General features: G+C 38.6%; 1 protein-coding gene across 1 annotated transcript; it reads left to right on the top strand.

Moving 5' to 3' along the window:
• The first annotated feature begins 5,297 nt into the window (after positions 1-5,297).
• On the top strand, positions 5,298-7,601 carry LOC117755933 (psychosine receptor-like). Its single transcript, XM_034576118.1, has 2 exons — positions 5,298-5,381; positions 6,530-7,601. The coding sequence occupies exon 2, from the start codon at positions 6,558-6,560 to the stop codon at positions 7,506-7,508; it is 951 nt and encodes a 316-aa protein (XP_034432009.1). The 5' UTR covers positions 5,298-5,381; positions 6,530-6,557; the 3' UTR covers positions 7,509-7,601.
• Positions 7,602-14,561: the final 6,960 nt, after the last annotated feature.

Genomic DNA, 14,561 nt, shown 5'->3' with positions numbered 1-14,561 from the left:
CAAGTATCCATAGATTATTAAAGGAAAGTTGGACGGGCGCAGCAACATTAACTAAAGGGCACAAGGTTTAGCCAACAATCAATTTCACCCAATCAATGGGTGCAAAACATTTGTATGATTATAATCACCAGTAAATGACTCTTAACCTTGGAGATTCACTGACCTTCATCAAGCATGACCCCCATATCTCCACGTCATTAGAGAACACTGACTGCGATTCTGTCATCATTAGCTATTGTGAGATATGATCATGTTAGTGTACATTAAATTGTGTGTGTGTGTGTTACCATACCAGCATGTTGAAATTGGTGCTATCATGAAAAAATAATTTAATTGGCTGTTCTCTCTTGTTGTGTTTTTTAGCTAAACTAGAAACAAATTATGCCAAACAAACATTTTACAGCAAAGGTTTTAGGATAAGGCCACTCATGTTTAAAATTAATTGTTTAGCCCTTGTTTTCATACTAACATATTGGATTAACATTAAAAAAGATAATCTACGGTATCCTTGTGTATCTCTGTTAAGCCTGTTGTATGTTCCTGTTGGTCTGTTGTATGTTCCGACCTGACATCCAGTTATTTCATGTCATTAATCTACTGTGAGGCCTTTGACCTGGTTTAACTTTGTTTATCCCCGTGCACTGCTGTGATCACGTCATTCCCCGCCGTATTACGACTTTATATCCCTGAGAGATTCTTGGGAAAGACTCAAAAGTTTATTTCACAGAGGGAAGGTCCGTGTTTTATGTTGTAGCAGCATCTCTCATTCAAGAAGTTACTTTGAGTTGTTGCAGTTCTTGAATTTGTGTCAGTGTTTTATTTCCATGTGTTGTCAGCATAGATTAGTTGAAAATGAATTTTGTCCGATGCCCCGTTTCACTGTTCTCGGCTCTGACAAAACCCTGAAACTGGAGCAGCTAAATAAATTTCAGCCTTTTTCTATGAAAAAGATCTTCGGTCTTTATTGTCTGTGCCAGCAATAACTCCACTGCTTGCATTCGTTCAACATGCAGGTGCACAGACATGAATCCCATCAATCAGCGCTCCCTTAACGAGATGTTAGCCCACCCTCTAACTCAGGTTCATTTTCACACGTTCCACTGGTTCAGATTTGAGTCTGAACCAAAGTGAATGAGGAGATATTTATTCCAGACAGGAAGTAATTCCATCGTGCCACATTCTAGACTTAAATGAAGAATTTAAGATGTTTGTGTGACCACGGCTAGTTACTGGTCAGTGGGTTTAATTCCATCCAGAGCACGTACACCGGCAATTTCTGGCCTCACCAAGTGGTAATTACAGCTGCTATAACCTTGTGTTGTTAAATTTAGTTGATCTGAGTTATTTTTTTGCATGAAGAGCTTCTTGTCCCTTTACTTTTTCAGCTGAAACTTTTTGTAAAACATTAATGTTTCAGTTTGTGCACTTTTTGCAACAACTGTCACTAATGTTAGCTACAATGAATTATTGAGTTTTATAGAACAATTATTTTTCATTGGGAAATCCATACATATATTTTCTGCTGCCTACACGTCTAGTTTAATTAACCATCTTTAAAATGATTGTCTTAATGTCGTCCCTCCAGGTTTTTCATCATACGTTTGATGGCCTGACTATGAAACACGTATTAAATCATATTCTACCTGGTATTAAAAAGGTCTTAAAAAGTCCTCAATTTAATTAAGTGAACCCTGAACCTCTGTCTCTTCACTCTTGATACAGTCTAATAAAGGCAGAATGACCCCTCCCCATCCACCCATTCCCTGCTTATTAAGCCTGATAGCTGCTCGTGTGTTAGTGAGTCTTGATTCCCAGCAGAGAATGTCAAATCAACAAATCAAACTGCATTTAAAATGAATCTCTAATGAAGAGACCACCTCTGATAAAAGTCTACATATAGGCCCACAGCTAAGGAGCATGCTTTGACTATCGTGATTAAATCAGTTATTGCAAACGGTGTGGAGTTTATCTCGGCTTGTGGCAAGAAGCTTGGAGCTGAAACCAGGAGAATGTGTCCAACACAATCCAACGATATTAATGAGGTTTAATACTATGCCAGTGGAACGATATAGTAAAAGGACTGTATTTGTATTGTATTAGCACTCACAGCTCTTTACAGTACAAAGCCACATACAGAAATCAGAAAGCCTTTATTGTCATTGTGAGCGCTCTGTATAATTATATTTGGACACACATATTTAAAGAGCGCTATACACCATTCACATACTGCCAGCACAGCCACCAGAGGCCATTTGGTTTAGTATCTTGGCCAAGGACACTTTGGAAAGCACACTGGAGGCGCTGGGAATCAAACCATCTACCCTCTGGTTAGTGGATCACCCGCTCTCCCCCCCTGAGCCACAGTCGCCCAGTCAGTGGAGAACTCTTTTAATGCTCTTGGGCTCGGAGGAGAGTTCATTTGATTCAACCCATCATAGAATAGTATCACTCTCAACTTAGTGTAGTCAGGTTGAACCTTGTTTTTCCTGAAGAGAACATCTCCTGGTAACTGCATTTGTTGAAATGTGTCAATATTAAAACTACATATTTTTGCTAAAATATTTAACTAACTTCCAGGGTTACACACGTTCAAACTATCCCTCTTGTAAAAAAAAGCAGAAAAAGAAGACTTGGAGATAATCAAATCATTTATTTATTAGAGCAGACTCAGTGTTGCACAGATCAGAGTAGGCAGATATCTAAGACTGAATAAGACTTTGTTTGGTTTGCAGGGATGAAATGACATTAAGAAAGTATTTTTTAGGAAATAAATAAAACACCAGGCCTCAATGTTGATAAAAAGGCTTTTTAATATCAACAAGAACAAGATCATCCTTCCACTTCTACTACTGTCTGTGCCTGACATTTCTTTTCCCTTAATGAAACACATCTGAACGAACAGAATCCTTCTCTGCACCACGATCACACTGAATAACATGATGTTCGGTAGTTCCTGGAAACCTCATTCCAGTATATTATGATAACTAACTGTCCGTCACTGGTTTCTACCAGTACTACAATGTAAAGTACAATGTAAAATGAAAGCTGTTTAAATTGTATTGAAGTAAAAATACACAAGTATTATCAAAAACACAAACTCCAATTGTTAGGTTGTTAATACTGATCCATTAATGTGTATTATTTCTTCAATGTTGTAGTTGGTTCTCTATACTTTTGTAAGTCTTAAGTGCTTTGAGATAATGTATGTTGTGTTTTGGTGCATTTGAATTGAAGTGCAGACACTTTTTCTGCAGATGTTTAAGTCTTAAAAATATAGAGATTTTAAAGGATCATAGGAAAAATCTAGGGGGTCATTAGATGATTAATCAAATATATAAGTCTGGATGCTACGAGTGATAACACAATCAAAGTTTGGAGTTTCAGCTGTCTACACGAGTCGAGCAGAGTAGACTTTCAAATTTGGTGCTACAAAACCTTTTAGAATTTTGTATTAATTATCTATAAATGTTTTAATACTGAGGCAATAAAATGACAGCTAATGAAATTTTCTTTTTTAGCATTTTCCACCAGGAGCTATTTGCAGCAAAAAACTCAAATCTCAGGTCAATACAACACAGAGCTTTTTGTTGCTTTTTACATCCGTCATCATCATGTAAGGATGGACTCAGCACTGCTAAACCAAATAAACGGGACTATATCTACCTCCGGCATCTTGGATCAGCACATGTATCTGGCTGCCTGGTTTCTTCATTGTAAGCTTGAGGGACTGCAATCCATGCACTTGACCACACAGGGGCGCTGCAAGCTTTCTCCTCACGTTGCTTGATGAAGGAGCAAAGACTCACGCGGATCTTCCTGGGTTTATTGGTACCTGTCTTCATCTGGGCTTTTTGCTCAGAGCACATCATGTTATCGCCACCACAGAGCAGGAAAGAAAGAATGCTGTGGTTCCTGCTTCTAATCAAACACTAGATTACAGTATAAAGACTGTCATGCGTTCTGCACAGGGCCACACTGGAGCCCTGCAGCCTGCATCTGGGCCACAAGGCTCAGAGATCCATAAATGGTCACAGTCGCCAACAAACCATAAACAATGCAGAGGATCGTATGATATAGTGTTTGATCAGTGGGAGTGTTTAGAAAGAGATTAGGAAAGCTCCAGAGAAAAGCAGGGGAGTTTGTATGTGGTGGAGGGAATGATTGGAGAGTTCAGTCAGTTTTCTGACAACTGAATTGTTTATAGGTTTTGTTTTTAGACAGTAATTGCAAAAGAAGATAAAAGACAAAGTATTATTTATGAGTGCGATTTAATAGGTGTGGTGGAAACTAAGCATTCATATGCTGACAGTTTGGACATTTTATTGGAAAATTAAACTCTACAATGTACAATGATTGTGATGCAAACAAGATCATGTTTGCATTTATTTGTGAATAGATTTTTTCTTATTTACACTGAATCACAGAATCTTGCTGTGATGGCTGTCCTGGTCCATTACTGCATTAAAGGCTCCTTTTCCATCTCTCTAAATACAATGCTAACATGCTCTTATGTACATTGAAATGGTTATTGGTCCTTTAAGTACACTCTGTGATTCAATGTAGAGGGTATACTGAGCCATAGCTACAGTATACAAATACAAAGAAGGAATTTAATACCATAAAAACATTGAAAATCTCATATTGACTTTATACTGAGAGTATATTTGCTTCATTATTTACTTATTGCTTTGTTTCACATCCAATCTCTCTAATGAGGAATGATGACGGTGGACAGTCATAATCGACATTGTTTGTAAAATGCCTTTTTCCCCAGAAGAGTCATCCTCCTGATTAATTTGTCTTTATATATTGAGGTATTGCATTGATTCAAACACTGTGTAGGTATTTGTATTGGTATGTAGATAACAATTTAAATGTTCTATTCTATTTTTTCTTCCTTTCTATTTGTTAGAAAAACCAATACAAATTCTATTCATACACAATTGGTTTAACAAGGGAGTATAGTTTTTCAGACAGACTTTTTAAAGTTTAGTTTTCTGTTAGAGCACTATAACACACATAACAACCAGCTGTAGCAACATAACTATGCTAATGGAAACTTCCGTTATCAGACAATAACCAACATCACCCTGTCTTTATTGACTCGACAAACATAAAGACGAGCAGCGTCCTATATACTCAAATTAAATCTGCCATGTGGTCCCCAAACAGTTTGTTCAGTCATGGCCTATCACCTAGTAAATGACACCCAGTAGTCAGGGGCGATGAGGAGGCGGTCTCAGACTCTTCCTGTTTCTCTGAACCGTCTGATTAGGCAGAAGAAGTCAAGACAACTGAATATCTCCATCTGTGTTCATGTTTCCATTTTGTTGATGAACTTCTTGAACAGAATCTGGAGCAGAAGCTCGGCTGAAACCACAGTGAGTTGAACTTTACGAGTTATTTTTCCTAAATTTGAATTAAGTTCATGCTTTTCCTTGTAAAAACTTGATAAAGTACTTGTGTTGATGGTTGATGCTTAAAGTTTAGTTAAATACGTGGGTTGACATTTTAGACATTAACTGAAATATACTAAATGAGTGGAAACAAATCTCAAAACTTCATGAGAATGTTGAACTGTAATTGTCATTCATTGGATCAAATGAACCTTCACGTTCCTTCATTCACAGGGACACAATGTTTTTTAAAAATCAAACCAGCAGAGGTTTAAATATCCTGACTTTTAAACACTGCAAGCCCCAGATTCACTGAATCCTACATTTCCCATGATGCATCTAGGTGGCATCTGTCTTTACATTCTCTGTGACTTGTAAACGCCCATGTCTTTAAATCTCCACAAACCCAGTCTCAAGCTGAGTCAAAGTTTCTATCAAAGAAATTATTGTTACTGTTTTCAAATGGAAGAGCGAGACTGATGAATTGATTGGGTCAATATATTTGTCAATAGTAACTTATTGCAGATATATTGGTTCTGTTATGTATGTCAGCTAATAAGTCACAAACACTCACAAACAGAAATGCTGAACTTGGTTTGAAGTAACTGAATAACAGCATCATGATTGTAGTTTTTCCATGAACTGACAAGGTGATTCTTCCAATGGTAAAATATCCTGTTCAGGATCACGATTGTTTGCTTAAATTGATTATTTACTTGATCAATATTAGTCAGTATTTTTAAAATATCAATTGCAGTATTTAACTAGAACCAGAAACTAGTCCTCTTAAATTCAATCAATCTGCACCAAATTACACAGATAAACGTGCCGGATTTTTTCATCAAGATCCATAAAATATTCCATAGGAAATGAAGGAAAAGTAAAAAAATAAAATAAAATACTTATCTCATTACGTTAAAGAAAGTTAAATACAATTCCTGAATTCAGCTGCACCAAAATGTAATGGGATTTTCCTTGACTTCTACCACATCCTTTCACCAAGTTTCATGGAAATCTGTTCAGCTGTTTTTGTGTGATCTGGCTCACAAAAAACCAAACCAACCAACAAACGGTTACATATTCAACTCCACTGCTGTAACTCTGTTTCATTTCGCTCTTTGTTTCTCCACAAGGTGAGAACGTATCAACCTTACATCTGTAATGGACAACTTCACCCTGTTCGCCAATCACTCAGACTGCACCTCGGCTGACACCGCATTCAGGAGGAGGTCGTTCCTATTTTTCTACATGGCCATCATCATCACCGCCATCCCGTCCAACGCCTTCTCCCTCTACGTGTCATGGCAGCACATTAGACAGAAGAATGAGCTCGGGGTGTATCTGTTCAACTTGGCCCTGAGCGACCTGACCTTCACTGTGGGTTTGTCTCTGTGGCTGGACTTCCTGTGGCAGGGAGTCTGGGCCCACGGGGGTTACGTGTGTGTGCTCTCCGTCTACTCCCTCTTCACCAACTTCTACACCAGCGACGCTTTCCTCTGCTGCGTCGCCATCGACCGCTACCTGGCAGTGGTCCACCCGCTAAAGTACCCATCCTTGAGGAAAGTTGGCACTGCAGCAGCGGTGAGCGTCTCCATCTGGGTGCTGGTGATCTGTTTCAATGCCGCCACCATCACGTGGGAGGACTCGTACCTGGAAAACAACAAGTCCTCCGTGTGCTTTGACACCTTCCTTCCGCTCTCAGAGAATATGGCTCGTGTAAACGTGTTGCGCTTCTTCCTGGGGTTTGTAGTTCCTGTTCTCCTGGTGGTGTTTTCCACCTGGGGGATCTGCACGGCGGTGAAGTCCAACAAGGCCACAGAGGAGCAGGAGCGTAAACGGATTTCCAGGCTGCTGACGGTGGTTCTACTCTGCCTCTTGTTCTGCTTTGGACCCATCCACATCATGATGCTGCTCCGAGCGCTGGTGTATCACTGCAATGATGTTGCATGGTTCATCTATCCCTACAAAATCAGCATTGCCATCTCCAGCCTCAACTGCCTGGCCGACCCACTGCTCTACTGCTTCATTACGAGGACAGGACAGAAGAACGTTAATCAGGTTGTGCTCTTCTTCCAGGGAAAGAAGAGAAGCAAACATGAGGGTGTAGTGTAGCGTTAACGCAGGATAGGACATGATGATTATGAATAGAGAAGTTAAGAATAGAGATGTTTCAAGTAATAAAGATATTGTGTCTATTCTTCAACAAAAACTCTGATTTTATAGTTAAAACTCAAGCAGATGAGTCTGAAAACTGCATTCAGCACAAAGTAATTTCCTTCTGATGAAAAGGGGAGTTTTTAACAACCATAACTCAAACAGGAGTAAAAGGTGAATTTGTTGGAGACCATTTTCAGCTGTGACAGATATTTTGTTATATATAATTATTAATGATGATATCCTACTGTCACAGTTTATTATTGCTCTTATAGGTGTCCACCGGAGTGGACGTCATCATTATTATTATTTTGATTATAGAGATTATTTTAGTATTTATGGTTGTGTACACAGTGGTGTTGAGCTCATTTAAAAATGGACGTCACATGTAATGTGTTAATGATAGTGTTTGTGTGTTTATCTACGTGTTTTGTTTTATGTATGCTTATCAATAAAAATAAACATTTTGTTCTCTATTCATTATAACAGCATGAAGACAGTATGTGTGTAACTAACTGAAAATAAATAGCAGTGCCAGTCTTCATTGTATCCAAGGAACAGATCATCCATTGCAGTGGTGTGGCTCATTTATGTATTTTAATAGTTTCAAGGAAAACACTGGAACAAGTTAGCCACATAAGCAGTGCTTGTTAGTAGAATAAATGCATTGTCTTATCATTAGATCTGGCAGATGTTATGCAGATGTGTATATGTATTGGAGGGGGCTGACAGGAACGTCATGCACCCCCACAAGACACTTCTTTAAACCAGTGCTTGCAGTTAGGATTTATTACCACAAAGTTAATCAATTGCAGTTCAGTGTAAATGCAAGTGTTAACATTAATTTGTCCACCCTCTGCATGTTCATACTGACAGTTTACTTTGCATGTGCCGTACATCTTTATCGAGATGCTTATTAACTTTGGCACATTTATTACCACTTTATCGAACACTGAGCCACGCAGGGTGGAGTGTGAACTACGTCAACATCACAGTTCTGTCGTGTGAAACCTTCCCTGATGAGGCCCAATGGCAATTAAGGGTTTTAATGCAAATGTAATCATTGGATTAAAGGTAAACAATATGGCTTTAATCATGGGACCACTTCAACCCACTATTTGTATTTTTAAAACAAAGCTGACATCTTGTTTTCTTCCTGTAAGTACCATCATTCTATGACAAAACATTACACAGGATTTTAGAAGACTGCAAGAAAGTTTATTATTCTAATGAATTTGCAAATTAAGGCCTTGAAATGATTTCATGAACATAATTTTCCATTTAAGCTGGTTGTTTCAAAGCAAATGCCAAAATCCAGCCTGTGAATGATCTCAGATTCAAATGAAACAAATAAATATGTTTGAGTTCAATGTTTTCTTTTCAGTGCTTTCAATAGCAAACTGCACCTGAAAATCAAAAGTATTAAGAGGAGGCGCTCCAAATCTTATTTCGTACAACTATTTATAATACTTGCAATTCATCTGTATGTTGTGGCTTGTTATATATATATATATATAAAAAATGTTATATATTCACAAAAATGTTGAGTGCTTTCATGGTCAGTGTACAAAATGGCAAATATGGATATCTGAAGCTCTCTAGTGGACAGTTATGGAAGTGCAGCAAGCTGTCTACAATGATAACATAATGGAAATTTCATTTTTCACTTAAAAATATATTTTATGTAACTATCACAAAAAATGTTTTATAACATAATTTGTAGCGTTTTATAACAGCAAATAGCTATATCTAATATAATTGTTTGTTTATTATCGTCCTTTCTTTGTGTTCTTTTGACATAATAATCTGATAACCTCAGAATTGGTTATTAACTCTAAGAAGAAAACACAAGCTCATGTTCCTGCAGCTCATACACACACACATATACACACACAAACACGTGTAGAAATGTACAAAGGCACACACACAGTTTGACCACAGGGAAGTTTCACCTTGTGGGGACCTTAATGTCCCCAGTTAGTGAGCGAGTCCCCACAGTGCTCCTGTGAAAAACACGTGCCATTTAAAGTGTATTCTTGATCTTTATTTATATAGAATCCCGTGACAGCCTCAGAGATGTAGAACCTGGCTATAATCTGCATCTCACGTTTTATTACCTCTGGTATCAAGAATACGTGACACTCCTCATTTTGCCTTCATGCTTCAATAACAGCACTGGCTGGAAAGGACATGTGCTCGTCCATGTGAGTCTGCCTCTCTCTCCCATCCCTCCATTCATCCATCCATGTCAGATAATATGCTTCACCTACCACTGAATAACCTGCATCAGCAGAACCTTGGGGGCCATAAAGGACCCGTGATGTATATTCATCCTCTCACCTTGCGCTGTCCTTGGCTGCGAAACAAACAGGCGTCTTTACATGTGAAATACGAGCGGAGATGAAGATAACAAGGATCAATAGGTTTGGTCAGTGAATAGCAGCGTCTACCAGGATGTTGGCAGAGTCTGTGAGAGAGCCTGTTCCCTGTCAGGCGAATGAATGGGACACAAATCAACACTGGGGATCTGACTGTGTACACACACACATAACAGGAACAGGATGGAGTAATAAAAAGCGGTTTGCAGCTTCAGAGGGGATTCATGACACCTCAAGCTGAATATTCTTGTTATCTTGTTATTAAAGGATCCTCCTCATGTAAAACATAATCAACCTAAGCCAAACTCAGTCCTGGCAGCAGGGACTGGTGCTGCGTGTTGGCAGATGAAAACTCCGGCAATTATCAGGGTAACGTCCACACACACGTGCCACAGAGAAGAATCAGCTTCAAATACACTCATGGGCTAAAAGAGGAAACAGATGGACAAATATAGCAGTGTGGGGCTGTGAGGTAACCACATTACATAATCCAGTTGTAATCTCCAATAAGAATAGACTCAGTGTAGTTTTATTATATTTACTACAGTAGTTTCAAGAATAAATCAAAGAGTCAATAGAGTTTTATTTAGATTCAGCAACTTCTGATCTCCAACTATGAAGTAGATTTGCTGCAGTAAAAATATCACAACAGCTTTTCTTTCATGCTGTTTTGTCATTATTCGTATCAAGTAAATAATAAATAAAGATAGGAATAAATACTATAATACATAGAGAGATGTATAGATTTAGATATATGGATTTATTTTGTAGTTGTTAGTAGTTAGTTTCTTTCATTTTCCAGTGTTACTTAGCAATAATAACAGATATATATTTGGTCTCTGAAGAGAAGAGAGCCTTTCAAAATACCGGAATTTATAATGTCTTTGTAATTCAACAAAATCTGAACTACTAACAAATGTTGATGTCTGACCATTTTATTTTATTTGTCTTCTAATTTTTCCTTTTCTGAAACCTTTATTCTTTGTATTGTATATTTCTCCATGTTGGGTGATGTAGTTTTCTTGCCATACCAGATAAAACATGCATCTTAAGCCTCTGTGTGGCCAAAGTTAGACTCTGCTGTGTTGTCATATTGAGCTCTGAAGGTAAATTGCACACATTGCACTTTTAAATCTGCAACAATGTGGAGGATAATCCAGTAAATGTCTGTTTATCTACTGATGAACAGGCAGACTCCGTAGGTTTCCTTTAAATCAAAGCTTAAAATGCACTTTTATTGTAACACATTCCCTGATTTTAATTTATTCTAGCTTTTGTTATTAGAATGAGTGGTTATGCTTAAATTTCTGTCACACCTTTAGTACCTCTCTTCAATCCAGTATCTTCACTGCCAGACACATTGTCAGGCAGATTTCACAAATCCCTCGTGTTGCATTCGATGTCAAACACGCTGGGCCCCTCGAGGGAGCGTCTGACACTCCCTCCAAAGTTTCTTCTTCTTCTTCTTCACCATCCTTCCTGTCGCTCGCAGCACTTTCACACTTTCCCCTCATCAGCTACTTGTTGTTGTTCCCTTAGTGGGGAAACGACTTGTCTGTAGCTCATATCATTAATAAGCTAAATAAAAACACGGAACAATACATTTCATAACTGAAGTAAAAGTTTTAGAGTTTAAAATGTTTTTTAATCTAATAACTGTGGCATAGCGGAAGCAACAACAAGTGTTTGAGGTGTCAGGGTTAAATAAGATCAGGCCTGCAGATGGATGGATGGATAGATGAATGGATATGTGGATGGATGGATGGATGGAGGGATGGATGGGGGGATGGATGGATAGCTTCATAAACAAGAAGCTGAATTATCTCAAACCTGTTTTTGTTTTCAATATAACTTGTTAAATTGATTAATTGTATTTAAAGCTTAATGAAATCTTAATTAAATAAATTGTTTAGTATAATCTCAAAGGGCAAATTTACGATAAGTGATTTGATCTTTTTCATCTTAGTCAGACCAAAGTGGTAAAGTCAAGGTGGGGCTGAAAACTTTGACTGTTGCTGAAATGATTATCTCATCTTGACCTATTTAGTGTTTACTTTATTTATTCACCTTCGTATCATGCACTTGTTTTTTCCGTTTTCCTTCTTGCATCATTTCAGCCTTTGCAGTTCCCCCTAAAGAAACAAAAGCACTTCCTCAACTTTGAATTTTGAAGACACACGCTCGGTGAGTCACGCTGTTTTGCAAGTCACAGATCAGTAAAGTGAAACTCCTCAGGAGGAATCATTTGAGATCTTAAAATAACAAGAACAAGACCAGTTCACTCTCTGTATGAGCTGCACCACAAAGCTGCGATATGTAAGTGTTATGACTAACAAAGACACTAAAAATAGGGAATGAGTTAGCCCCACATAGTGCACTCTCCTCACAGGTGATTCATGGGCATTTTCAACCACATTAAAGAGAACTGAACATGAGCAACTGTTACAGTCCTTCTGTTTGATCCATTCGGAACAGGGAGTGAAATTGTTTGGTTTCCTCCCCACTTGATGGATGAATTTGTGTTTCTGCAGCGCCCCCTGGATAAATTGCACAGCTCTCTAATGGGGGAAAGGTTCCCTCAACTGACACCTGAAGAAATGCTGCTTTGCACCAGTAACGCTCAGTTCAGTCTTTTACTCATCATGTCTTGGCAGAGCTTCATGATTCAGATGAAGCCCAGATGGATGAAGGAACACTTCATTTTTTTTCCTGTTGCATATTAACATTCATTTTGCAGATGCTGGCTGCAGAGGAACACAGGGGATAGATGGTTCCACGTGAAAACCCACACAACTATAAAAAGCAAAGGGAGAAGGCAGGAAGAGGAACAACTTGTGCAGATTGTCAAGCAGGCGATGGTGATTAGGCAAAGAGAGCAGTAGATGTGGGAGCCGCCTGCAAAGTGAACACATGGAAACAGAGTCTGGATCGATTTGTTTTCACTTAGTGATCAGCACAAGTGTAACATTTAAAATGTTAATGTTATTATATCATCAGTGCATTGGTAAAATGTTATGTCATATAAAATATGCTAGCAGGGGAAATGTTGTCTTTTTGCATCTTTAAACTACCTGAAACTAGCCAGGCTTGCAGCAGCTGCCTTTTTTGTTTGTTTTTTATGTTTCATTGAACCCTGCAGATCTATGATTTGACTATTTACCTCGAACCTTGGTCCCAACCCAACAATAATAATGTTCCCATCCACATTTTTGAATATACAAAATGGTAATAAGACACATATATTTATATAACACTTTTATAGTCTTAATGACAAGTCAAAGCACTGTTTACTACAAGTCACATTTACCGATTCACCCACATTAATGCAGCACTTTTTCTACCACACATCATTTATATTCTGGCGGAGCAGCCGTCAGGGGCAACCTAGGGTTCAGTGTCTTGCCCAAAGATGCACCCAGACTTGAGGAGCCAGGGGTCAGGGCAAAGACCTTCTGGTTAGTGGACGACCCGCTCTACGTGCTGAGCCTCAGAGATCATCCACATATGGATACTAATTCTGGTATTGTAGTAATTCCCAAGTCGTTTCCAGCACTGCACCACATGTAGTTCTGTGAGTGTTATCAGATATTGCAATGCGTAAAAATGTTTAACTTATATAAACCCTGTATACCGTGTTTTATTGGATTGCTTCAATATTTTCTGGTGTGCATCCCAGCACAGAAAAGGGGCAAACAATTTATAAAAGTAATCTTTTCTTTTGTAAATGTGAATATTAATGTAATTGGTGTCATGTTATTACTTTTTGAGCATTTTCATACACGACTCGATGTTTGACGGACATGCAGGATCGCCTTCTCTTACCACTTCCACGTCCGTATAAATGAATCAGATTGACGTGACTACAATGACGACCACACAAATAGAGTTGAAAACTAATTAAGAACAACCTGAGAGCTGATGGTAAAGAGATAGAAAGATAGTGATGGACAGACGACAGAGACAGAGAGGAGGAGCAGGGCGGAGGCAGGTTGAGGTCACTTCCACCTTGAAGGGAAGCTCCACACACACACACACACACACACACACACACTTACACACACACTTACACACACACACACACACACACACACACCCTTTCAATTACATGCGATTTATAGCTCTCCCATACACTGGCCTGCCTCCCTGATTAACTCCTTCTGTGGTGCTTTCTGCTGGGTCCTTCTCCTCAGTGCAGCACACACGTTGAGCACCTGACCGTGGCTCCGAGCGAGACGTGCACAGATGGAGTCCTTGGGCTCCAGCACCCTGCAACACGCCATGAGTTGGTTACATAAAAGTGTGTTCTGTCATTTAATAACCCACACAAAGCTGTGTCTAAGCAAATTCACAGTGATAATGTAATTTGGAAAATTGGGTTGGAATAAACTTTTATGAGGAGTAGGGGGGGGGGGAGCAATGGGATAAAAATAAATGCAAGACAGGGTGACATTTTGTGTTTGAATGGATTCAGTAAATTGAGATCATTTCCATTTTGTCCTTTCATCACCTTGTTTTGTTTTTGGTCTTCCTTGTTTTGTGATTTTATTTACAAGGACAAATAGTGAATAATGCAGTAAATAGATGTAAAACCTGAGATCATTAATAAGTGTATTTTTTTATACAGCAGGAATAA

Source organism: Hippoglossus hippoglossus, chromosome 22 (genome assembly GCF_009819705.1).
Source record: "Hippoglossus hippoglossus isolate fHipHip1 chromosome 22, fHipHip1.pri, whole genome shotgun sequence".
NCBI lineage: Eukaryota > Metazoa > Chordata > Actinopteri > Pleuronectiformes > Pleuronectidae > Hippoglossus > Hippoglossus hippoglossus.
The sequence above is the reverse complement of the archived record's forward strand: the minus strand, read 5'-3'. Positions and strand labels throughout refer to the sequence as shown.

Excerpts from the sequence above, each read along its gene's own strand:
- LOC117755933 (XM_034576118.1), top strand. The coding sequence starts at position 6,558 with ATGGACAACTTCACCCTGTTCGCCAATCACTCAGACTGCACCTCGGCT.